The sequence below is a fragment of the Protopterus annectens genome, chromosome 17.part0, assembly GCF_019279795.1.
Source record: "Protopterus annectens isolate FY-2018-M chromosome 17.part0, PAN1.0, whole genome shotgun sequence".
NCBI classification, from domain to species: Eukaryota; Metazoa; Chordata; order Ceratodontiformes; family Protopteridae; genus Protopterus; species Protopterus annectens.
The window spans coordinates 699,475,604-699,499,814 of record NC_056751.1 but is presented as its reverse complement, the minus strand read 5'-3'; the positions used below and the strand labels follow the sequence as shown (position 1 = coordinate 699,499,814).

General features: G+C 43.2%; 1 protein-coding gene across 1 annotated transcript in view; it reads right to left on the bottom strand.

The window, feature by feature from the left end:
• Positions 1–272: 272 nt before the first annotated feature.
• The window catches only part of CFAP126 (cilia and flagella associated protein 126), a 357,444-nt gene continuing 333,505 nt past the window's right edge, over positions 273–24,211 (bottom strand). Inside the window, exon 5 of the mRNA XM_044059027.1 lies at positions 273–890. Within this exon, the coding sequence (XP_043914962.1) occupies positions 540–890 (351 nt within the window). The 3' untranslated portion in view covers positions 273–539. The remainder of the gene's footprint in view (positions 891–24,211) is intronic.

The window sequence follows — 24,211 nt, the reverse complement described above, 5'->3', positions numbered from 1 at the left end:
ACATAGGATTTTCTAGTAGTAGGCTTCCTTGCCTCCTTAAGTACCTGCTGCAGACCCTCATGAAATAAGTGTCTAAAAGGTATTATAACTGAATCAACCAGACAGTTGAAGTTGATTGATATTGGTATGTATAAAATTCCCTCTGTCTTTTATGAGTAGATCCAGTCTGTTAGGAAATTGTCCTTGGCCAATTTCATAAGAAGGGACAACCAATATTGCCTGGGCCAAAACAGGGTCATCACAATTATTAAGGTTTTGCGGTCAGACAGTGCAAAATTTTAAACCTTAAAAAGGTTGTAAGAAACCTTTATTAAAATGTCTACTCCCACATTTTTCAAACAGTTCAATATTTTTAGTGCTCATATTCTTAAACATTGCTGAAACCAAACCAATTTTAATATAAAGTGAAAAAGGAAATACATTTATGCATAACATGTTGCATTATAAATGGTGAAGACTGGTGTCAGATCGAAGAGGTTGTAAAAACAAGTGTTATGTTTCATTTAACCATTATCTGCTGCTCGTCCTTTTTGCAGCAATTAACCTATTTCTCCAGTATCTTGCATGCTGTCTCTAGGCCTAACTAACTCAGAATGGCTTGTCACCCCTATTCTAGATCCATGCCTGCAACCCTGTTTTTCTGAAATGGCTCTTGGGCTTGGGCTGTTCGTTGGTGTTGTCTGGACTGGTGGAGCATTTCTCGACGAAGCTTTCTGCATTTCAGAGGTAGGCCTCATATCTGCTGGAGATCCTGTCACTTGTATTTCCTTTGCCTTGACATCTGCTGTTGTAGGGTTAAATGAAGAACATTGTTGCAACTGGATTATGCTTGATGGTTTGGATGTTTTGTTTATACCGTCTTTGGAAGTTCTAGATAACTTGTCATGAATCTGCAAAACAAGGCATTTTTAAACAAATCACAGAAATTAAGTGACTAACAAAAAGCAAGCTCTCACTCAAGCAAATTTGTTTAAAATGTGTTATGTGTTGTAGAAAATGTGAGTACATTGCTATATAAAAAATCTGTACAAAACATTGAGTATCTGCACAAATCAGTGTCCTTTTCTGTGCATTCCATTCCAGTGAAATTGTATGCATGCATATTATGTATGCTTTTTTAATAAAATGTTTCAAGTTGTAACAAACAAGAAAATATAAAAAAAAAAAAATTAAGGAAACAATCATTATGAGATGACATTCTTAAGTGCAAACAGTATCATTAGAAAATATTTATGAAGGATAACTATGCTTTGTTCAATCAACAAATTGTCTCTTGAAGTGCTTGTTCATCTTAAATGCAGTCTGTTATCACATTCTCTTCCCTGACTTTCTCACTAAATATACCATAAGCCTGTTTTTCTCCTCACTTCATATTGCATTTCCTATTTGTATTATAGTAACTTACCTTTAATTTCTATGCAAACTGTCTTAACACTTCTCTAAATATTAAATGATTGTCATATAACTGTAGTGATTCTTAACCAATGTTTTTATATTATGGCTAATTTGTCATAATTATTTAAACTGCAGAAGTTTTTGTTTTATTTTTGAAGATTGTAAAAAAAGAAGTTATGTCTTACCATAACGTTCCATCTGTATTGTTGATCCTCATTTAGTCATTACGTATGGGTATCGGTTCCGACCTCGGAACCAAGCCGGCCATCTTCCAAGCTCGCGTCAGCTACAAACTCTCAAGCTAAACTCTTACCCAGAATTCCCCTCTCCCTGTTACCTCAGATTGAGTTTGCAAGTCAAAAGAAGGTAGAGGCTACCTCTGGTCAAATGACCTAAAAGAACCGAATGGTGAGATCCACTAGAAACCACAGGAGGGGGAAGGAGGGAGGGTCGTAATGACTGAACGAGGATCAACAATACAGATGGAACGTTATGGTAAGACATAATTTCTTTATTTGGTATTGTTAATCCTCATTCATTCCTTACATATGGGACAGAGTCCCCAGCTACCTCTAGTGGAAGGACATTCCTGAACACCATAGAACCAAAAGATGCTCTTCCCCTGGAGGCCAAATCCAATTTGTAATGATTGATGAAGGTATGAGGCATTGCCCAAGTTGCAGCTGCACAGATGTCATGTAAAGAAGCTCTGGCATGGAAGGCAGCAGAAGTTGCCACCGACCTTGTAGAATGAGCCTTTGTGGTAGTAGGCAATGGAATATTACATTGAGTTTAAATGAAGGTCACAAGGTCTTTCAACTATCTAGCCAATGTGACTTTAGCAACAGCACATCCTAATCTAGGTCCAGAATAGGCCAAAAATAACTGGTGTGATTTACGAGAGGCCTTAGTTCTGTTCAAGTAGAAGTGAATTTGCCTGTGAATATCTAGGGTATGTAGGCAATACTCTCCTTTGTTTGAATAACTGGGGAAGAAAACTGTCAATTCAATGGCTTGATTAATGGACATTTCAGAGATCACTTTTGGCAGAAATGAAGGATTTGTTCTCAAAGACACTCTATGAAAAATCAAGTATGGACTCTTGATGCATAAGGCTTGAAGCTCAGAGATACGTCTAGCAGAAGTAATGGTGACCAAAAACAAGGTTTTCCATGACAAATATTTGAGGTTGCAAGAAGAAGATGGTTCAAAATGTGGCATTGTCAGAGCTTGTAGAACTAATGACAGGTCCCATGGTTGAACAGGTTCTCTAAAAGGGGGCTTCAGATGATTCACACCTTTTATGAAGGTCTTGCATAATTTGTGTGACATAAGAGAGGAGTCTTGGACACCCTCATGGAAATTAGATATTGCAGCCAAATGAACTCTAATGGTAGAGGCCGATAGACCCGATTGAAATAAGTTGGCCAGATACTCTAGTATTATCGACACCGGTGCTGAGAAGGGATCTACTTGTTTTTCTTTCAGCCAACAGGTAAATCTTTTCCACTTGCTTAGATAAGTAATTCAAGTGGAAGACTTATGAGATGCAATAAGAATGTTCCGTTCTGGTAAAGAAAGATCATTCTGCCTGGCAATCAAGGGAATTGGAGGAGCCAAGCTGTGAGCTTCAGGCTGCTCAAGTTGGGAGGAATCAGGTTCTGCGGATGTGAGATCAACCCTGGGGTTGGATGGAGAATCCATGGTTGATCTAGCAGGTGAGGCCAAAGGAAGGGGAACCAAATCTGATGAGGCCAATAAGGTGCTATGAGGATCACCTTGCTTTTCAACTGATGGGCTTTCTTCAGAAACTGGGGAATGAGGAGGAGAGGTGGGAATGCATAAAGAAGACCCGAGGGCCAATTGTGGACTAGAGTGTCCCTGGGTGACTGTCCCGGGGCGGAATCTGGGTGAAGTAGTTGCTGCATTTGTAGTTGGTTGGGGATGCAAAGAGGTTGCAGCAAGGACAGCCTCAGCGGTGGAAGATCTCTGCCACTATAAAGGGATTCAGGGACCACTCATGAGGTTGTAGAATGCACCTGCTGAGTCTGTCTGCTATCATGTTGGAACTCCTGGGAATGTGCGTTGCTAGAAGAGAACGGTTGGTAGCCATCGCCCATTGCCATATCTTCATGGCCTCTCGACAAAGGGGGTGAGATTTGGTTCCAGCCTGTTTGTTGATGTACCAAACCACCTCCATGTTGTCTGATTGTATCACAATCATCCCAGATGGCAGCAGGGGATGGAATGCTTGCAACGCCAGAAGCACTGCCCTCAGCTCTAGAACATTTATATGCAGTTGGGCCTCCAATTCGGACCAAGTGCCTTGGACTGTCTGTCCCTGACATAGCTCCCCCACCCCATCAGGGAAATGTCCGTGGTCACTGTAGCCTTGGGCTGCTGGGGGGAGAATGGGCGAGACCATTGTGATGGGTTGTGGGTCATCCACCAATTTAAATCCTGTTTGCACCTGTGAGTTAGTCGAATCTTGGCTGAAAGAGGATATTGGAAAGGATACAATTGGGTGAGCAGTAGCCATTGTAGAAGCCTTATGTGAAACCTGGCCAGGGGGACAATGGTGATGGAGGCTGCCATAGAACCCAACACCTGTAGGACAGAGTAAGCTGTGGATTTCTCCCGTGAAAGAATTGGGATCAGTTGTTGCTTTATCCTTAGAATTCTTTGCTCTGGAATGGATGCTCTGCATTTCTTTGTATCCAAGATGACCCCTATGAATTCTGTGGACTGAGATTTTTGCCAGTTTATGGTTATGCCTAGCCTTTGTGCAGCGAGGAGAGAGTATGCCTGTGCTTCCAATAGATGTCTGGGGGCGGAAATGAGCCAGTCGTCTAGGTATGGAAACACCTGGAATCCTTGTAGTTGCAAGTAAGCTGTAATGACTGCCATGCACTTTGTGAACACTCTGGGGGCTGTAGAGAGTCTGAAGGGCAGTACTCTGAACTGGTAGTGAATGGCTCCCGCACAGAAGCGCAGAAATCTTCTTGATGGCCTGTCCACTTTTATATGGTAGTATGCATCTTGAAGATCTATCGAGCACATCCAATCGTCTTTTTCCAAAAGCGGGAGGATAGACTGTATTGTGACCATCCAGAATTTCTGTACTCTTACAAACTTGTTCAATACACTGAGATCCAAAATTGGTCTCCAGTCCCTGGTTTTCTTTGGCACCAAAAATAGTCTTGAGTAGAATCCGGATCCTATCTGGTGTGGAGGGACTATTTGGATGACTCTTTTTCTTAGCAGCTTTTCTATCTCTAGTGCTGCTTCTTCCCTTTGACTGGGTGGAACGTCGGGTAGGTTTTTTGAAGGGACTGGACAAAGATTGAAGGGGCTATGATAACCTCTGGTTACAATCCTTTGTACCCAAGAATCAGTGTTGATGGTTAGCCAGGCAGAAGGGTACAAGGAGAAATGACCCCCAACCACCTCCAGAGGAAAGAAGTTGGGCTGCTCTTCAGGAGCGCTGGCAGAATTGGTCAGGAAAAAAGTCCCTGGAACCCTGGTTACGCAGACCCCCTCTGCCCCAAAAGGGGCATCTTCCCTGTGAGTTTCCCCCTCTGCCTCTAGATGAGAACTTGGCCTGTGTGTCACAGAAAGGACCCTGAGACTTCTTGAACCATATCTTCCCACTCTTTTGGTTTCGGGAGAAAGCACATTGAGGGGAAGAATAATGGACACCTATGGCAGAAAGGGTCTTACCGTCCTGTTCACATCTGGCTAGTGTGCTTTTAACTTTGGGTCCAAACAACGAAGAGGCTTCAATGGGAGCATTAAGAAAGGAAGCCTTAAAGGGTTCCGCAAAATTGCACAAGTGCATCCAGGCTTGTCGTCTCAAGACCACAGCTGAACCCGCTGCTCTAGCTGCTCCTTCTGATGCATGAGATATCAGTCGCATGAAGGAGTTAGGTATTGACTCAATGGTGGCCAGCTGAGAGGTCACTTTGTCATGGACCTCATCAGACACAGCACCAGCCAAGGTTTCAGACAGCTTGAAAATTAGATCCCTTTGAAACCTGGTCTTCCACACACGCTGCACGATGAGCCGGACCAGTTCATTGGCAGGTGGAGTAACCCAGGAGGTAGGGGGCCGGGCGTGAAAAGCCTGCAGGAACACAGACTCCTCAGAGGTTGGATTAGAGGGCTGCCAGTCACCTCTCTGTTAAGGATTTCGAGGATATCACCAAAGGATATCTCAGAGGGGGACCGACGGGATCCTTCCCCATCATCAAAGTCTGTGTCTTCAGTGAGGGACTTCCCTGTGGAGTCCATGTGTTTCCTCTTGAACAAACTTTTCCGGTGAACTTCCTCAGAGGAGGAAGCTGGGGAAGACAACAGAAAGGGGGTTTCCTGTGGGAATACGTCCTGAGGCCTTTGCACCCGGTGTCCGCTAGGTGCGACTTGTGAACATAGTGGTCCAGAGGAGGGTGGGGAGATAGACAGCACAGTATTGCCAGCAGAAGCCAGAGCCTTCTCCATCAGTTGGAAGGCTGGTCCACCTGAAGAGGGGTGAGTGTCCAGGACAGGGTTCATCCCTCCCCTAAGTGGCTCAGCCTGCCGACCCGCAGTCCCCGGATGGCGGTGAAACAACAAATTATGTGTGTCACAACTATCATCCTGGGTTGTAGCAAAACTCTCCTGCCATGAAGGCAACTGCAGTTCCTTAGTGAGGTACATAAAGGGAACAGTAGAGGGGGAAGACTGTGCTATATCCAGGGACTTTAAAGGCAATGAAGGAGGAGAATAAGAAGGGGTCTTTGGTGATGGGTGATCACCTTCCAAGGAAGTATAGATCCTGGGGGGTGGGATACATCTGGCCAGAAGTACTTGATCCACAAGAAGCAACAAATAATGTTCAGAAAGGCTTCTAGTGGACCTCACAGACACAGCTGAGGGAGAAACAGATCTGTCCACAGAATAGACAAGCTTGGTGCCCATCTCACCAGTCCACAATGAGAACAATGGTGCCGAGAGAGACTGGACTACGGGTGTCTGCACCAAGGAAAACATTGGTGCCGAGGTCACAGTCTGCACTGACAAAAAGATCGGTGCCGAAGTGGTTGCCGGTACCGAAGCTGGAACCGACAAAATTGGTGTCAATAACTGAGGCATCGGTTCCGAGTAAGATGTCGGTGCCGACGTGGTTAAGGTCTGCACCGGCTGAACAGTCGGTGCCAATGTAGTAGCAGTAGTCTGAACTGAGGAGCCCCTCGGTACTGATACAGTAAAGGCTACAGTAGATGGAGCCGAAATCACTGCTGGCACCGAAGGCCTTGGTGCCGAAGGTCTAGGCACTGAAAGTGCTGGGGCCGACAGAGTGAGCTCCAAAGCAGAAAACTTAGCCTTCTTAGGTCTTGGTTGGCGGGAGTCCCCAGCTGGGGACGAAGGCAGAGACTTGGCCTTTGTAGGATTATCCAATATTTTCTTATGGGCTCTAGGAGGAGTTGAAGCCTTCGACCCAGAAAAAGCCTCTGAAAATGGGAGATTTAAGAAGTCCCCTCAGTAACAACTTATCTTTCCTCTCAATCAAAGTTCTATTGGAAAAGTTCTTACAAATACCACATGGCGGGTCAACAGATAAGTGAGACACACCCAAGCAATAAACACACAGAGAGTGTGTATCTGATGTAGGTAGTTTGTGTCCACAATCTAAACACCTTTTAAATCCTGGACTACCTTTTTTATCTGCCATGATAGAAAAGGAGAAAGAAGAAAACGTACCAGCAATGGTACGAAAGAATACCCAAAGGTAACGAAGAAAAGAAGGGTTTACCAACATTGGTAAGGAAGAAAATACCAAGCGGTAAAAAGTGCAGAGTAAAGAGAAGGAAACTAAAGGAAATATAGTCGCTAAATACGCTAATATAAGAGCAGATTTGTTGTAATTTATGGTAAGGAACAAAGCTGAAGAGTATAATCCTTGGCTTGTAGCAGAAGATGCCTGGTTGGGGCAGTTATGAGCCAGTCATCCAGATACGGAAACACCCGGAATCCTCAGTGTCTCAGGTGAGCCGCCACTACTGCCATGCATTTGGTGAACACTCTGGGGGCTGTAGTGAGGCCAAAGGGCAGAGCTCGAAACTGGAAGTGACTGGCTCCCAGCTGGAAGCACAACTACCTTCTGGAGTGCCTTTCCATTCGAATGTGGTAGTACGTATCCTGAAGGTCTGTACAGCACATCCAACTGCCTTTTTCCAGGAATAGAAGAATCGTCTGCAGTGTCACCATCCAGAACTTGGTCTTTTAGATGGATTTGTTCAGATTGCTGAGGTCCAAAATGGTTCTCCAGTCCCCTGTTTTCTTTGGAAGTAGAAAGAATCTTGAGTAAGTTTCGGATACTCTCTGGTCTGCAGAGACTTTTTGGATGACTCTTTTTATGAGCAACTTTTGAATCTCTAGTGTTGCTTGTTACATTTGACTGGGTGGAACATCCGGAACTGATTTGTTTTCAGTAGCAGGGAAGGAGAAGGGAATGATGTATCATCTGGATATTATGTCCTGAACTCATTTGTCATTTGTTAAGTTTTGCCAGGTTTTGCGGTGCAGAGACAAACAGCCCCCAACTGCCTCCAGAGACAAGCAGTAGGGCACTCCTTCAGAAGTGCTGGAAGGGTCTGCCAAAGAAAGATTCTCTGGAGTCCTGACTCTGCAGGCCTCCCCTGCCACAAGGGCAGCATCTTCCATTATGGTTCCCCCTCTGCGTCTGGGGGAGCTTCCACCTTGTGTGTCCTGGAAAGATCGCTGTGATTTTCTGAACCACATTTTTTCACTACCTTTCTGACCCTAAGGGAATGATCTGGTAGGTGTGGAAAAACATACTCCAATGGCAGATAAGGTCTTATCTTCCTGTTCACACCTGGTAAGCATTTCTTTAGCTTTAGGCCCAAAGAGATTTGAGCCATCTAAGGGGCTGTTAACAAAGGAAGACTTGAAAGGCACAGCGAAATTGCAAAGGTGCATCCAGGCCTGCCTCCTGATAGAGATGCCTGAACCTACCATCCTACTTGCTCCATCTGCTGCACATGAGTTGAGTCTCATGGACGAGCTGACGACAGAATTGAGAGTGGGAAGCTGTGCATTGACTTTATCTGCCACTGCATCAGCTACAGCTCCTTAGAGGGGGTCTGAAAAGTTCCTTTAACAGGTCCCTCTGTAGTCTCGTGAAATGGATAAGGTAGTTCAGTGACCGCAAGGTAAAGGTCACTGATGAAAAGATGTGCTTCCCATACCTATTCATGGTCCTGGAACCTTTATTTTGAAGATGGATAGAAGAGCTGGTCTCGGATAGTTCCTTTTTGGGGCTGCCACCACGACCATGGCATAAACTGCCACACCTTTTGTTAACAATGCCTTATCCTTTGCAACTGTCATGTATTTATTTGGCCTTCTAGGAGTAGGTTCTCTAGAATCTGGGGTCTCCCAAGCCTTTTGAGAGATTAGGTCAATCAGCTCATTGGAAGGATGGTCACCCAAGAGGTTGAAAGGCAAGGCCCAAAGGCTATCAGGTATACCAACTCCTCGGTCGAAGGGGAGGTGGAATGCCAGTCACCTCCCTGCTTTAAAATTTCCAGGATGTCTCCAAAAGAGACATCTTCAGGAGGTGACCATGGGGACCCTTCTGCTTCATCAAGGTTGGTATCAGATGTGATGGACTCCTCTGGGGAGTCCAGATGCTTCCTCTTACATGTCCTCTTCTGAGGGACTTCCTTAGTAGGGTACTCTGGGAGGATTCAGAAGAGAGGGGAGTCCCCTGAGGGACATCTTGAGGCCTGGGATCTCTGCAGTCCTGTGGACAGGTGTGAGAAGGCAAAGACACCTGCACAGAGGGGATGTAAGATCTGAGGAAGATTGTGTCTTGGACTGGGAAGTAGTCATCACCCTCTTCATGACTTCAAAGGCAGTCTGCCCTTGCTCCGACGAACTTCTCAGACCAGATAAATGGGTTGTTGGGGACGACGGAATCTCCAGAGCAGAGGACAGAAGCGCTAAAGTCAAAGTAGTAGGTGAACCTATCTGCACAGAGGCCCCCAGAGGCTGGGCCAGAGCCAGCACCGAGGACCGAACCGGAGAGAGTTGGCTCCCAGAGGTCTCCTGCTCTGACTGGGTGGAAACGTTCAGGGCAGATACTGGATCTGAGGAACCAACAGGTCCGGGACCTGATACAGACACAAGCTGGATGTCAGAATCTTCCAGCTCTGAAACCAAGGGACAGATCGGAGGAGGAACAGGCACCAAAGGGAAAGACTGTGTCTGATCCGATTCCTTTGGGTTCAGATCCAATAACAACTTGGCCAAAGCAGCCTCTGCACCACCCTATCCACATTTTCATTGGAGAGACTCCTGGTTAACTGGGTAGAAAGGGTAGGAGATCTGGATCTTGTTAAGAATGGAGATGGGAGCTAAGAAGGGATCAGCTCCAAGGAAGGAGATCGGCTCCAATATCAGAACTCAGAGGGTGAAGTGACTTCGGAGAAGAAAGCTCAGATGACGTTGACTTCTGAGCGGAAGGTTCCATTTGCTCCAACATAATCTTGGATCCAGTAATTGCTGACTGCTCTGATGGTTCTGTTGGAGCAGACAGTTTAGGCTGTTTCTGTTTCGGTTCCAAAGATAATTTTGGAGCCGGAGAAGGACGTTTCATTGATTTCATGGATTTCTCCAATTTTGAAGAAGAGGATGTGGGAAATATAGCCTCAGAAAATACTGTTTTTAGCAACCCATTTAAAATCAACTTGTTCTTGCCTTCCATAAGCGCTGTCTGATAAAAAGCATGACAAATGGAACAGGATTCCTGCAGATGAAGAGGTCCCAAGCAGTACACATACAAGGTGTGCGAGTCACTCTAAGTGGCATCTTTTTACCATATTGCTCACATTTTTTAAAGCCAAGAGGCTTCCTTTCTTTTTGAGACATTCTAAACTACTAGGAAAGAATGGTACACACTCTCTAACACCAAAAGACAGAACTAGTCCTCTAAATTTAACAGACTCAGGAATGAAAGAAGAATTTTTTTTTTAAATAATTGAAGGGAAAGAACAGGTGGGGAACGTTCTCTAATTAAAATGGACATTAGTTAGACACCCTCTAACTTAAACGGACACTAACCAGGGACACACAGGAACACTCACGCTAATGCTTGTAATAAAATGTAAGTAAGAAAAAAAAGATAAGTGGAAGGAGGAGAAAGGAAAAACTCCCTCTAACTAAAACGGGCGTAAGTTAGAGGTCCTCTAAATTAAACGAACGCTAACAAAGAGCACTAAATAGGAAACTAACAGGAAAAACAACACTGAAACAGGCAGTTAAGGTAGGGATGGATATCTAAGAAGAAAATTTTAACATAAAACACATTTAACTATAAAAGTAGAAATAACATTAAAGGACACACTTAGCCAAGAGCTTGCTATCAAACCTCCTCGCAGCAAGGCAAATGAGATCTGAGGAAGTTAGGAAACTGCATTATGGGTAGGGAAGAATGCTCACTAGCTTTGCTGAAGATCTCGAGCTTTGGGAAAGACCGAGACGGATCCAATACATCTGATCCAACCTATCAGTGAGAATAAAGGTGAGACTAACAACAACACATCAAATTTATTCCAGTAATCAAGGAATGTTGAGAAGCAGGTGTGTGATTCAAGCTGCTTTATCCAACTGTCTTCAGAATATTTCTTCATGAAGGATCAAAGTAATTCTTTGATGCAGAACTGCAGAACAGGTCAAGGAGAAAATGCAAGTCTGTCCAAAAAAAAAAAAAAGCCCTCAAGTAGAAGGGGACTCTGCTTCTCCATCCACCCATCCACAACACCTTTTCCCCTTTATTACACATGGAGTTGTGGTGTTACTTTAATACTGAAAGTCATCTAAAGCCAAGATTCATACTGCTGGGAGGCTAGCCCTGTCCCAGCTGTTCTTCCATATTACACACTAGCATGCATACTCACACCTATGGCCAATTTCGAGTGTCCAATCCACCTACTGCATATCTTTGGAATGTGGGAGGAAGCTGGAGCACCTGGAGGAAACCCATGCAAATACAGGAAGGACAGGCAGACTCTGTACAGAAAGGCACCCAAGCTGAGAATTGAACTGGAAAACCTCTTGGTGTGATGTGACAATGCCATCTGTTGTGCCACTGTGCCGCCCCATTCTTCTGATTATAAAGCACACAAACAAACTTTTTTTCCACTGTTCCAAAGGAAAATGTTTGAGAGACAGAGAAAGCACAGGAGCTGTCCAGAAGAATCAGGAGCAACAAGGAATTGAGCCAGAATTTGGAGATGGCAGATGGAGATGAAGATGAAGAAGACCAGCAACATGGAAATTAGTGAATAAATGTGACTGCAAAGCATCATTCACATTCGTGAAATATGTATGCATAAGAATAAGTGGAAAGAGTGGACTTTTGTTGACTTTTTTAAACTTGTCTGGAGCTGAAAGGCATTTGCCTTACTTCATGTCATTAATGTTCTGAAGAACTCTGAGGGGAGGGAGAGAGAGGAAGGAAAAGGTAACCAAGTACAAGTTTTTCTTAGCATTTCTATGAAACTTTTCAGAATATAAATTGCATATTTTATAGTAAAGTATTTGTAAGTGTTCTTATATGTGATAAAGTTATTATAGTAAACAAATGCCTTTTTCTTTCTTCCCTTTCTCTCTTCTTTTTGGTATTAAGAAATGTAGATTTTACAGTGCAAAAGGAGAAGAAAAGGTAGACAAATGTGTGTTTAAGTTAATAGGCTGTAATCTTAATTTGTTGAGGTGGGTGTCAAAATACACAGATCACTATGTATGTAGAGCTGATATGTTTTCTCTTACTTCTGCATTGGTGAATGTCTGATACGACCCTTGGCTTAGTCTAATAACAAATTTTAAGTGGAAACAAGTAAATATGAGAACACCGAATATAATGAAAAGTTGTCCTTTAGCAATAAATGTTTCAGCTTTTCTTTCAGCCTACAACAGAGTACTTCATTTATTTTTTTTCGCTTACTTTTCCATAGAGGCAGGCTGATAACAGGGCAATAAAAGACAAAACACTGATTTCTTCATAGCTAAAAGTTAATGATTTCTGAAAGTAATCACATAATTTTTACATCTAGGGGAGGGGGAATAAAGTTAAAAAACAACACCAATTACTGTAAGAAGGACGGCAATAGCATGTGCCTTAGTATGGATAAATAAGAAGTTATCTAAATTAGATCCCCTGAGGGAGGAGGATTCTGATTGGAGGTTTTAGTAGGAAAATTCCTTTCAAAGCCTATGGGGGACATAATATTATATGATGCTATCCCATGAACAAAATTAAACAGCAGCCAAAACTGAACTGACTGTGGAAAGAAGAGGAGCTGCATAAAAAATCTCGCTAAAGAGTCCAACTGCCTGAAAAGGGGCAGTAAAAGGATCAATATTTTGGGCCTTAGCCCAATAAGAGAAAACGTTCCATTTGAAGAAGTTATGTCTTACCATAACGTTCCATCTGTGTTGTTGATCTTCATTCATTCATTACATGTGGGTTCAGAGCCAATCCTCAGTTCCGATTAGGCCGTTTACCAAGCCCATGCCAGCCAGAAAACTTTCGAGCTAAGCTTTACCCATAGTGCCCTTCTCCATATTACCTCAGATCAAGTTTGCCTAGAAAACAGGACAGTTTATAGAAAGGAAAGTGGAGACTTTCTCTAAGCAAGTACCTTACCAGGAGTGGAAGGACCATAACCAAACCTCCATGAGCCCTTGGAGGGGGGTGGAGGGGGGTTTGTAATGAATGAATGAAGATCAACAACACAGATGGAATGTTATGGTAAGACATAACTTCTTTATCTGATGTTGTTAATTTTCATTCATTCCTTACATGTGGGACAGAATCCCTAGCTACCTGTTTCCTGAGAGGTCCTAAGGAAGAATATTCCTGATTACCACTGAGCCAAATGAAGCTCTACCCCTAGAAATCATATACAATTTATAATGCATAATAAATGTATGAGGAGAGGCCCATGTTGCTGCTGTGCAAATGTTATCCATGGAAGCCCTGGAATGGAAGGCTACAGAAGTTGAAACTGACCTTGTTGAGTGTGCTTTAATTCTTGCAGGAATATCCATCTTATTTTCATGATATATGTAGGTAATGCAATCTCTAAGCCATTTGGATAGGGTAACATTAGCTACTGCTTTCCCCATCTTAGGACCAGAATAGGCAATAAATAATTGGCCAGATTTTCTAAAAGACTTTGTCTTGTCAAGATAAAAATGTAGTTGTCTGTGAACATCAAGCAAATGCAAAGTATACTCCCCTTTATTAGAGAATTTTGGGAAGAATATAGGCAGGTCTATAGTTTGGTTAATAGCTAGATCAGAAATCACTTTCGGGAGAAATGAAGGGTTTGTTCGTAAGGATACCCTATCCTTATGAAAAATCAAATATGGGTGCTTCATACCCAAGTAGCACAAGTAACAAAAACTAAGTAACAAATACTAAATAGCACAAGTAACAAAAAACTGAGGGTAATGCTACTCAATGCCAGAAGTCTAAACCTCAAAATGCACGTACTTGAGGCACTCCTCAGTATGGAGAAAATTGATATATGTGCAGTAACAGAAACCTGGTTTAAGGCTCCAGAGAGCAACCAGCACTACCAGGCTACAACTCATACCATACATTTCAGCCACAGAACCTGAACCGAAATACAAAAGGTGGGGGCGTATCCATATTCATCAAGAATACCCACACCTCCAGGTTAGTGGCACAGCACAATGCTTCAGAGATTATCCACGTGCAACTAACAATGGGCAAAACTGTAATTCAAATTGTAGCTTGCTACAGATCACCCACTATGTCTCAGGACCCCCATTCTGAGTTTCTGGAAACACTGGGAAATATAAAGGTCCTACCAAACACCCTAATATTACCCAAACATTAACTGGGAGAACTACTCAAGTACTAATGCCCTTGCCCAACATTTCCTAGAATTTATAAACTCAAACACCCTGGATCAACTGGTCAACACTCCCACCAGATGTGACAACATATTGGATCTGGTCATCACCAACATGGGCGACCGGTGTTCCACACCGGAGGTCAACCCCTTACTGGTTAGATCTGACCATAAACAAATCACTTTGGATATCCACATTCCACCCCCACCCCCAGACAGGCTGCGTCCTACACAAGCTCAAAGATGAACTAACCCCTCACCTAAACACACTGTTCAAATTCAGCCTCTCCATAGGCTACATACCCATAGAGTGGTGCACAACAACGGTTATTCTGCTCCACAAAGGTGGAGCCACAACAGACCCCGGGAACTATTGCCCTATAAGCCTGACTAGCTTGGTCTGTAAGGCTATGGAGCGCATTATCATGGAACTCATTTACAGAGACATTGGGAACCTCCAAACACTGGACCCTACCCAGTTTGGCTTTGTTAAGGGCAGATCATGCTTCCTAAACCTGGTGGACTTCTTTGAGACAGTTACCAAGGCTATAGATGAAGGAAAGGTGGTACACACAGCCTACTTAGACCTCGCAAAGGCCTTTGATACCATTCCCCATTCTGGTATTATTGACAAGCTCACCAGCCTGAACATAAACCCCTACGTCACAAGATGGGTTGCCAACTGGCTCACGGACAGAACCCACATGGTGAGAGTTGTGGGAGCTAGGTCCGACTCTAAACCGGTTACATCTGGCATTCCCCAGGGCTCAGTCCTAGGATCCCTCCTGTTCGGCATATACTTCTCAGAGGTACAGGCAAGCACAGGAGGACTATGGCTGACCAAGTTCACAGATGACTGCAAACTAGGGGCTATAATTGATTCTCCAGCTGACAGGTCTCACTGAGAAGGATACCTGGTGTCAAAATCATGGCCTCAAGCTAAATGCCAAAAAGTGCATAGTCACCCCCTTTGGAAAAAACAAAGTACCCACAAACTATGACATAGGTGGTAGTCCCCTAAATACGGAAGACGTAATAAGGGATCTGGGGACCCAAGTAGATAGTAACCTCACCTTTGATAATCACATTGCCAAAGTGGTTAGAAAATCCTTCTATGTGACCCACCTAATCACAAAAGGGTTCGCATCCAGATCAAAAGAGGTCATTGTGCCCCTCTACTCATCACTCATCAAACCCATCATAGAGTACAACGCCCCATTTGGGATGTACCTTACAAAACACCTGCAACAGCTGGAAAGACCACAGAAGTACCTCACCAAGAGGATCACTGGCCTCAAACAGATGCCCTATGCAGCTCGACTGAAGAAACTCCAGCTGTGCTCGGTTACATATCGCCTCCTCAAAGGTGATCTCTGCCTGACATGCAAGGCCATGTCCAACCCAGAATTGATGGGCATGCTCCACCTAAAGAAAACCTTATCCCCTCGAGCCACACACTCTAGGGAGCTAAACCTCACCACAACTATAAATAGGACATGCTGGAGGGATAGATTCCTGCCCCAGAGACTTCCCATGCTTTGGAACAAGATTCCAATCTACATTAGGCAGAGCTCCTCGCTAACACTCTTCAAAAGAAACCTTGATGAGTGGATGGGAAACAGAAAGTTTACCCTAGGGATCACTTCAATGGCTCTGCTGGACAGAGGCATAGGGAACTAATCTAAGGGGGTGGCGAAAGCCAACACATTCTGGCTAGGCTTATAAATGCCTTTGGGCAGAAAGCCTAGCACCTACCTATGAACCTATAAAGCTTGTAATTCCACTATACGTCTAGCAGACGTAATTGTGACCATGAACAAGGTTTTCCAGGACAAATAATTTCAGATCACATGTAGCTGCAGGTTCAAAGGGGAAACTGGTTAAAGATTGTAAGACCATTGCCAAGTCCCATGGTTCAATTAGTTGTTTTAAAGGGGGCTTGATATGCAGATCTCCCTTTAGGAAGGTTTTACACAGTCTGTGAGAAATTAATGAATTATGAAGAAACCCATTATGGTAGGTGGATATCGCAGACAGATGGACTCAAATTGAAGAAGCTGCAGCTCCAGACTCAAGTAGAGTAGATAAATAGTCTAGAATAACAGGTACTTGTGCCAAGAAAGGGTCACTATCTCTATCCTTGCACCAGAGAGAAAAAAGCTTCCATTTACTAAGGTAAAGACTTTTGGTGGATGGTTTATGTGAAGCCAAAAGAATATGATGAACTGGAGAGGATAGGTCACTTTGCCTGGCAATCAGCGGAAGTGGAGAAACCAAGCTATCAGCTTGAGACTGGGTACATTTGGGTGAATCAAGCCCTGTGGATGCATTACCAGGTCTGGGATTGGATCCAGAACCCAGGGTTGACAAATTAGATGAGACCACAGAAACGGGAACCAAATTTGATGAGGCCAGTAAGGAGCAATGAGGATCACTTTGCTTCTCAATCGACGAGACTTCTTCATGAACTGTGGTATCAAGGGTACAGGAGGATAAGCATAGAGAAGATCCGTGGTCTAATCGTGTAGGAGAGCATCCCTCAATGACTCCTGCTGTGGGGGGATTAGGGCAAAATAGCTGCTACATTTGTGATTTGTGGGGAGGCAAATAGATCGCAGCAAGGCTGACCCCAGCGACTGAAAATGTTTGCCACCAATTTCGGATTGAGGGACCACTAGTGAGGCAGTAGAATGCATCTGGTCAGCTTGTCTGCAATCATGCTGGAATCCCCGGGAATGTGCATTGCTACAAGAAAGTGATTGGAAGCTATTGCCCATTGCCAGATTCTCATGGCTTCCCCGACATAAAGGGTAAGGTCTGGCTCCCCCCTGTTTGTTTATATACCAGACTACTGACATGTTGTCTGACTGAATGGCAATTGTTCCCAAAGGGAGGACAGAATGGAATGCTTGCAATGCGAGAAGCACTGCCCTCAGTTTCAGAACATTGATATGCAAATTGGCCTCCAGGGGTGACCAAGTGCCTTGGACTGTCTGTCCCTGATAATGGCCCCCCCAAGCGTCTGTGGTCACTATGGCTAAGGGTAGAGCAGGGGAGAATGGGCAACTCCATAGGATTTGACCTGGCTTCAGCCACCAGAGAAGATCTTGCTTGCAAAGATTGTTTATCCTGATCTTCTAAGACATAGGAAGATCTAAAGGGAACTATTGAGTTATTAACAACCATTGAAGGAGTCTCATGTGAAGTTTCGCTAATGGGACCATTGTGATGGAAGCTGCCATAGATCCTAGAAGTTGTAGTATTGCTCTAGCTGGAACCTTGGTGTGGTTCAGAATTGGTTGGAGTTGAAGTCTCAGTCTTTGTAATCTGTGGGAGGGAAGAAATACCCGACAGATCCGTGTGTCGAATTCCACCCCTATGAACTGCAGCCTTTGGGCTGGTGTAAGTTTGCATTTGCTCTTGTTCACAGTAATGCCCAAGTGCATCAAAAGTTTCTGTGTTTGCTGTATGATGAACAACAGTTGATTCTTGGTTGGGGCCGTAAGGAGCCAATCGTCCAAATATAGAAACACCAGGAATCCTTGCAGTCTCAAGTGAGATTTCACCACTGCCATGCATTTGGTGAACACTCCGGGGGCTGTAGAGAGACCAAAGGGCAGTGCTCAGAATTGGTAATGATTGACTCCCAGCCAGAAGCGGAGAAATCTTCTGGAGCATTTGTCCATCTTTATGTGGTAATATGCATCCTTAAGATATATACAGCATATCCAATCGTCTTTTCCCAAAAAGGGAAGTATCGACTGTACCGTGACCATCCAGAACTTTACTTGTTTGACAAATTTGTTTAGGTTGCTAAGGTCTAAAATGGGCCTTGAGTCCCCTGTTTGTTTTGGCACTAAAAAGAATCTTGAGTAAAACCCGGATTTTTGTTGGTCTGGGGGGACTACTTGGATGATTCTTTTTTGAAACAGCTTTTGAATTTCTATTGCTGCAAATTCCCTTTGACTGGGTGGAACATTGGGAATACGTCTGTAGGCTTTGGTTTTGAAATGAAGGGAATGTGATATCCTCTCGTTATTACAGTCTGCACCCAAGAATCTGTGGTTATCTCTTGCCAGGCAAAGTGGTGCAGAGAGAAATGACCCCCAACTGCCTCCAGAGACAAGCAATCGGGACGCTCTTCAGGAGCACTGATAGGGCTGTCCAGAGAAAGAATCTCTGGATCCCTAGTTACGTAGACCCCCTCTGCCCCTAAAGGGACATCTTCCATTTGAATTACCCCCTCTGCCCTGGGGGAAAATTTGTCCCGTGTGTCACAGAAAGGCCCTTGGGATTTTTGGTACCACATCTTTCCACTCCTGTTGTTCCTAGAGTAGGGCCTCTGAGAAGTAGAAAAACAGACACTTTTGGCAGAGAGGGTCTTACTGCCCTTTTCACACCTGGACAAAGTATCCTTAACCTTAGAGCCAAACAGGGATGAGGCATCTATGGGGGCATTAAGGAAGGAAGACTTGAAAGGATCCGTGAAATCTCAAAGTCGCATCCAGGTGTGGCATCTAGCCATGACTCCAGTGCCTGCAGCTCTTGCCGCCCCTTTGGCTCAGTGTAAAATCAACCTCATGGACGAACTGGAAATGAACTCCAGGGTGGTGAGTTGTGAGGCAACCTTGTCTCGTACCTCATCAAACACTGCTCCTGCAAGCTTTTCTGAAAGCTCTGAAATTAAGTCTCTCTGAAGATGCGTGAAGTGTGCCAAGTAGTTCATAGACCTGATTGCAAAGGTTGCTGAAGAAAATACCTGCTTCCCTATCCTGTCTATTGTCTGAGACTCCCTGTTAGGGGGATGGACAGCGGAGCTCTCCTCAGTGAGCTCTTTCTTTGTGGCTGCCGCCACAACCATAGCATCAAACAGGAAGACCTTTGGACCAATGGGGTTGATCTTCTGGCGGGGAGATTATCTTATCTTGCCTATGTGGGATTGGCTCAATGGCATTAGGTGTCATCCAAGCCCACTGCACGATATACTGAACAAGTTATTCTGCAGGAGGGATCACCCAGGAGGTAGAGGGTAGGGCTCGGAAAGCCTCCAAGAATATGTTCTCCTTGGGGGAAGGGGTGCTGGACTTCCAGTCATCCTGCTGTTTCAGTATTTCTAGGATGTCCCCAAAGGAGACATCTTCAGGGGGCTACCATGGGGACCCTTCCCTGTCATCGTAGTCCGTATCTTTGGTCAATGATTCCTCAGGGGAATCAACGTATTTCCTCTTGCACACTCTCTTGCAAGGTACCTCCTCAAGGTGAACATCACAGGAGGAACCTGCAGAAGGGGAGCCTTGGTGAAGGCTAACTTGAGGCTCCCAAACCTGATGCCCAATAGTAGTGAGAGGTGGTAGCTGTGGCTCAGAAGCAGGAGGAAGAGGGCATGTCTCCAATGCTGATGGGTACATCTGGGAGCCAGTTGTGGCTAATGCTCTCTATATTGCCTGGAAGGCCGGACCCCAGAGGGGGGGATGGGAGCCCAGAACCGAAACAGACAAACTTAGAACTGGGGTCACACCCCACCCCAAAGGGCCAACCCCCACAGTAGGAGCCTCCGGAAGAGACAGGGCTGCTGAGGCAGGCCAATCTCGGACCCTAGGATGGTCTGTTTCCACAGGGGGTTCAGACCAAAGAGACGTCTTTGGCACTGAAGTGATATCCACAATCAGTGCCAAAGCCATTGGAACCAGGGTAGTTGTCAGTGACAAAACTTCCAAAACCTGCAACGAGGTTGGAGGAAGAAAATACTGTGGAATCCTCGGAGCAGGGCCCTCTGCTCCAAATGGGAAGGAGGGTTTCTGATGAGGAGAAATGCCTCTGGCCATCTATAGCTGGTCCACCAGTCTCACTATATCTAACTCTGACAGGCTCTTCGAGGAATGGGTAGATAACCCCGATGGTGAAACTGGGCATTCAAGGAAAGGACTGTACTGCTGTCCATTGAAAGGGTTCACTGATGGGGAATATCTGGTCCCAGGAAAAAGCTCATCTCTCTGAGCCGGGGTCAAAAGACCAATATAAAATTCAGGGAGGGAAAGGAAAGGACTGGTTCAGGAGTGACTATTGCTGGCACAGAGAGATGTGTCAGAGCCAAGGAAGTTTTCATAGTGGTTGTCGGAGTCGAAGTCAGCGCAGACGTGGAGATCGGAGCAGATGATGTGGTCAGTGCCATGGGCAAAGCTAACAGTCTAGTCATACAGATCGGAGCAGACCATTCAGTTGGTGCTGATGGAACAGATGGCACTGATGAAATTGCCTCTTTTGGAGCTGAGATAGGAGCCAAGGATTTCGGCCTCGGAACCGAAGACTCTTTATGGGATAACTTTGGAACCTTAGGTCTTGGTTCTAATAATTTTGTCTCATGAGAAGAAATGGGAAGGGACTTACTCCTCTTTTTATCATCTTTCTTTGGAGGTGGTGAAGCCTCTGTCTTAAAGAAAACCTCCACAAATGGAGATTTTAGTAAACCAGCAACCATAAGTTTATTTCTGCATTCCGCGAGAGTGTGGGAGCTGAAAGTCTTACAAATATCACAAGGTGGTTTCTCCAATAAATGAGAAATGCCTAAGCAGTATTCATAAGATACATTACTGTCTACATTTGGCATTTTCCTGTCACATTTGTCACATCTTTTAAAACCGGTAGTCGTTTTCTTTTCTGACATTTTCCACAAAGAGCATAATAATTCCCAAACAGGAAATCACACAATCTAAAAATAATAGTAATAATAATAAAGATTCCAACAAGAAAGGCAACACAATTCTTAAGTGTAAGTAGGGAAGTGAAAGAACAGAGGGTGTACCAATTATGGTATGGAAAGACTACCCAACCTGGTAAGGGAAAGTACCAACAATGGTAGGAGAATTACCAAACTGGTAGAAAGACAGAGATAAAGGTGAAAATAGGGCACTAGTGAACGGGTTCAACAAACAACAATGACTAAGTATAGAAAAAGGTCTTTTAAGGAAGAAATTCCTCAGAACTTATCGAAAAAATATACACTTAGCTGAGAGGCTGTCTGGCACGTCTTGTTTCATATGCGGCAAACAAGATCTGAGTTAATATGGAGAAGGGCACTATGGGTAAAGCTTAGCTCAAGAGTTTTCTGGCTGGTGTAGGCTTGATAAACGGCAGAGTCAGAACTGAGGATCAGCTCCAAACCCACATGTAAGGAATGAATGAAGATTAATAACATCAGATCCTCAATTTCAGGTTAACTAGGGCCTGTGTTAGCAGCGGTCTATTTGGCACAAATGTTCCTGTTAGGAGGTTTAAACTTCATTACTTGAAGATGTACATAGCTATGGGTGTTTGTATTAAGCTAATAGGTTCTGAGGGGGTGTTTGCTTTCTTGTTTATGGGTTTTTATTAAAACAAAAAGTCTTGTAAATTGTGAGATAGGTTGCATTTCTGGTGATAAGAAGAAACTGTATGAAAGACTATCTTATCAGACATTAATGGGTGGATGTATCACAAAAGCTAGAATTAGACATTTAAAAAAGCGCACATAGGAATAATGACTTCTTAGCATAATGGGAACTCTTTCCATATTATCTTGTAATGTGAATGGTCTCACAAGTACACACAAAAAAGTACTTAATTATATTAAGAAATGCAGAGTGCAAGTAACAATGTTACAGGAGACACATGTGAAGTGAGCACGTGAACTTGATAAAGAAAGGATTACAGGATGGATATTCTGCAAGATATCAGGACAAAGGAAAATAATACTTATATTATTTCATAGAGGAGCTCCAGTAGGGACAGAAGAGGAAAAAATATAATAATGGCAGATTTGTAGGAGTAAGGGGCTACTGGCAAGGGATGAGGATTACACTTGCATGCATTCCTAAAACTCCTATTTTGGATCTTAACATTTTTTGGGAGAAATAATCAGCTTTCAGCAGGGAATATTACTTATAGGAATTTGATTTGCAACAATGATGATGTATCTGGGGGCCTAGGAGGGAAAATATAACAAAATATGGTAGATTTCTAAAGAAATTTATAAAAATATTTGGTATGAAAGACCTGAATTCAATAGTAGGAATTTGGAGAGAATTTACATATTATTCCCCAAGGTAAAATAACTAGGCTAGACTTGACAGAAGTTATACTTCACAGGAACATGTCCATTTGAACTTTGATACACATCCAATAACTATTTCACATCATGCACCAGTAATTACTAAGATAAAAATGCAGGGCAATGAAGTAAGGATGAGACACTGGCACTTCCCCACCTACCTGTTAAAAAGAGAAAAATTTAAGGAATGGGTAGTAGAAATTACCTGGGAGTTATTATGGAAGATAGCAAGTACTCCAGACGTTATACCTAGTGAGCGGAATGAAATGAAAGTGGAGTTTAAAAAACAGAGTAGAAATAAAACAAAAAGAGGTCTGGTAAAGAAGTAATAAGAATTATTTAGAGGGGCTGACAAAGGTTAAAGTATTACATAATAAGGGGAAACTCACAGAACTAATATGCATGAGTTTAGAAAGATTGTTGTTAACCAACTGTTTTTTTTTTTTATAATAACTACAGAGCACAAAAACTTTTGGATCAAACAGAAAAAACAAACAACTTAAACATAAAAAACAACTGAAGGAAAGGTACGAAATCAATAAAAAACGTATGAACTAAATTTATTAAACATTCAAAAATAAGCGATTTCATCCTTTTACATGGGACTTCATCAGATAAATAAAAATTTCACAGACTTGTATTTAAACCCACATCCATTAAGTCACATGATCAATAAAAGGCAATACAACACTCCTATTAAAAGCGCAACTCACTATTACATAAAAAAAATTCTAAAATACAATTTATTAACTCATTTCATGAACTAAAAAAAATTGAACATACCACGTCTTAAATAAATATATCAATAAGTAAAACCTTACATAATCTAGAAAGTGCTTTTATCTTTAAAACAAAATTAACAGCACAATACTCATTTAAGCCAGGCCAAGCATATGCATTTAAATGTATTTGCCAAGTTAGTTTTTCCCATTCTAAAAACAATAAAATAGGTCCACCCCTTACTTCTTGTTCAATACTATCAAAGGCCATATATTTGAAAGTGTGCCCCTCATTTTGCACTACATGTTTGTCAAGGGCATTATTCATCTTACTTTTCTTAATAGCATACTCATGTTCATAGACATGCTCCCTGAGCCAAAGATGGGCAACATTGGCAAAGGTTTGAATATATCACCCTTTATGTTTCACAATCATATGTCCCTCAAATTCAATACTCTTGCCCCCTAATCTCAAATGTTGTCCCCACTTTAACCAATTTACAAAATGAGTACAAGCCACATTTCTTCATCAAAGATCCTTCCTTTTAGTCTATATATTCTCCAACAGATTTTTAAAATTTCTTCCTCTAAGGAAAACCATTTTCAGTTCATCCCCCAGCTTACTTTTAACATACTGATCCTCATCAAACAAAATCCAATTCTTATATAAAATTTGTCGAACCATTTTCATGTCTGAACTGAAGGTGGTAATAAAATTTGTATTAAACTCACCCTTAGCACTAACCTTTTGTGCTCTTAACCCATCCGTATCAAAACTAACTTCACCGTTATGAATGGGTTTAAAATAACCTTGGGCTCTTTTATTAGTTACTTCCAAGAAAAGGTCCTGCAGTAAATCTGATGGCTATCTTCTTTTTGTAACCATTCCACTAAATGTATTATACTTCTCAAGGAATTGTTGTTCCAAGGAAACCATCCTAGCTGCTCTAACCAACTAGCCTTTCACCACAGATTTTTTTCTGATGTAATGGGTGTGCTACAGTAGAATGGAGGAAACTGTTAGAACGCATCTCCTTCCTGTGAATTTTTGATGTAAACCTTTT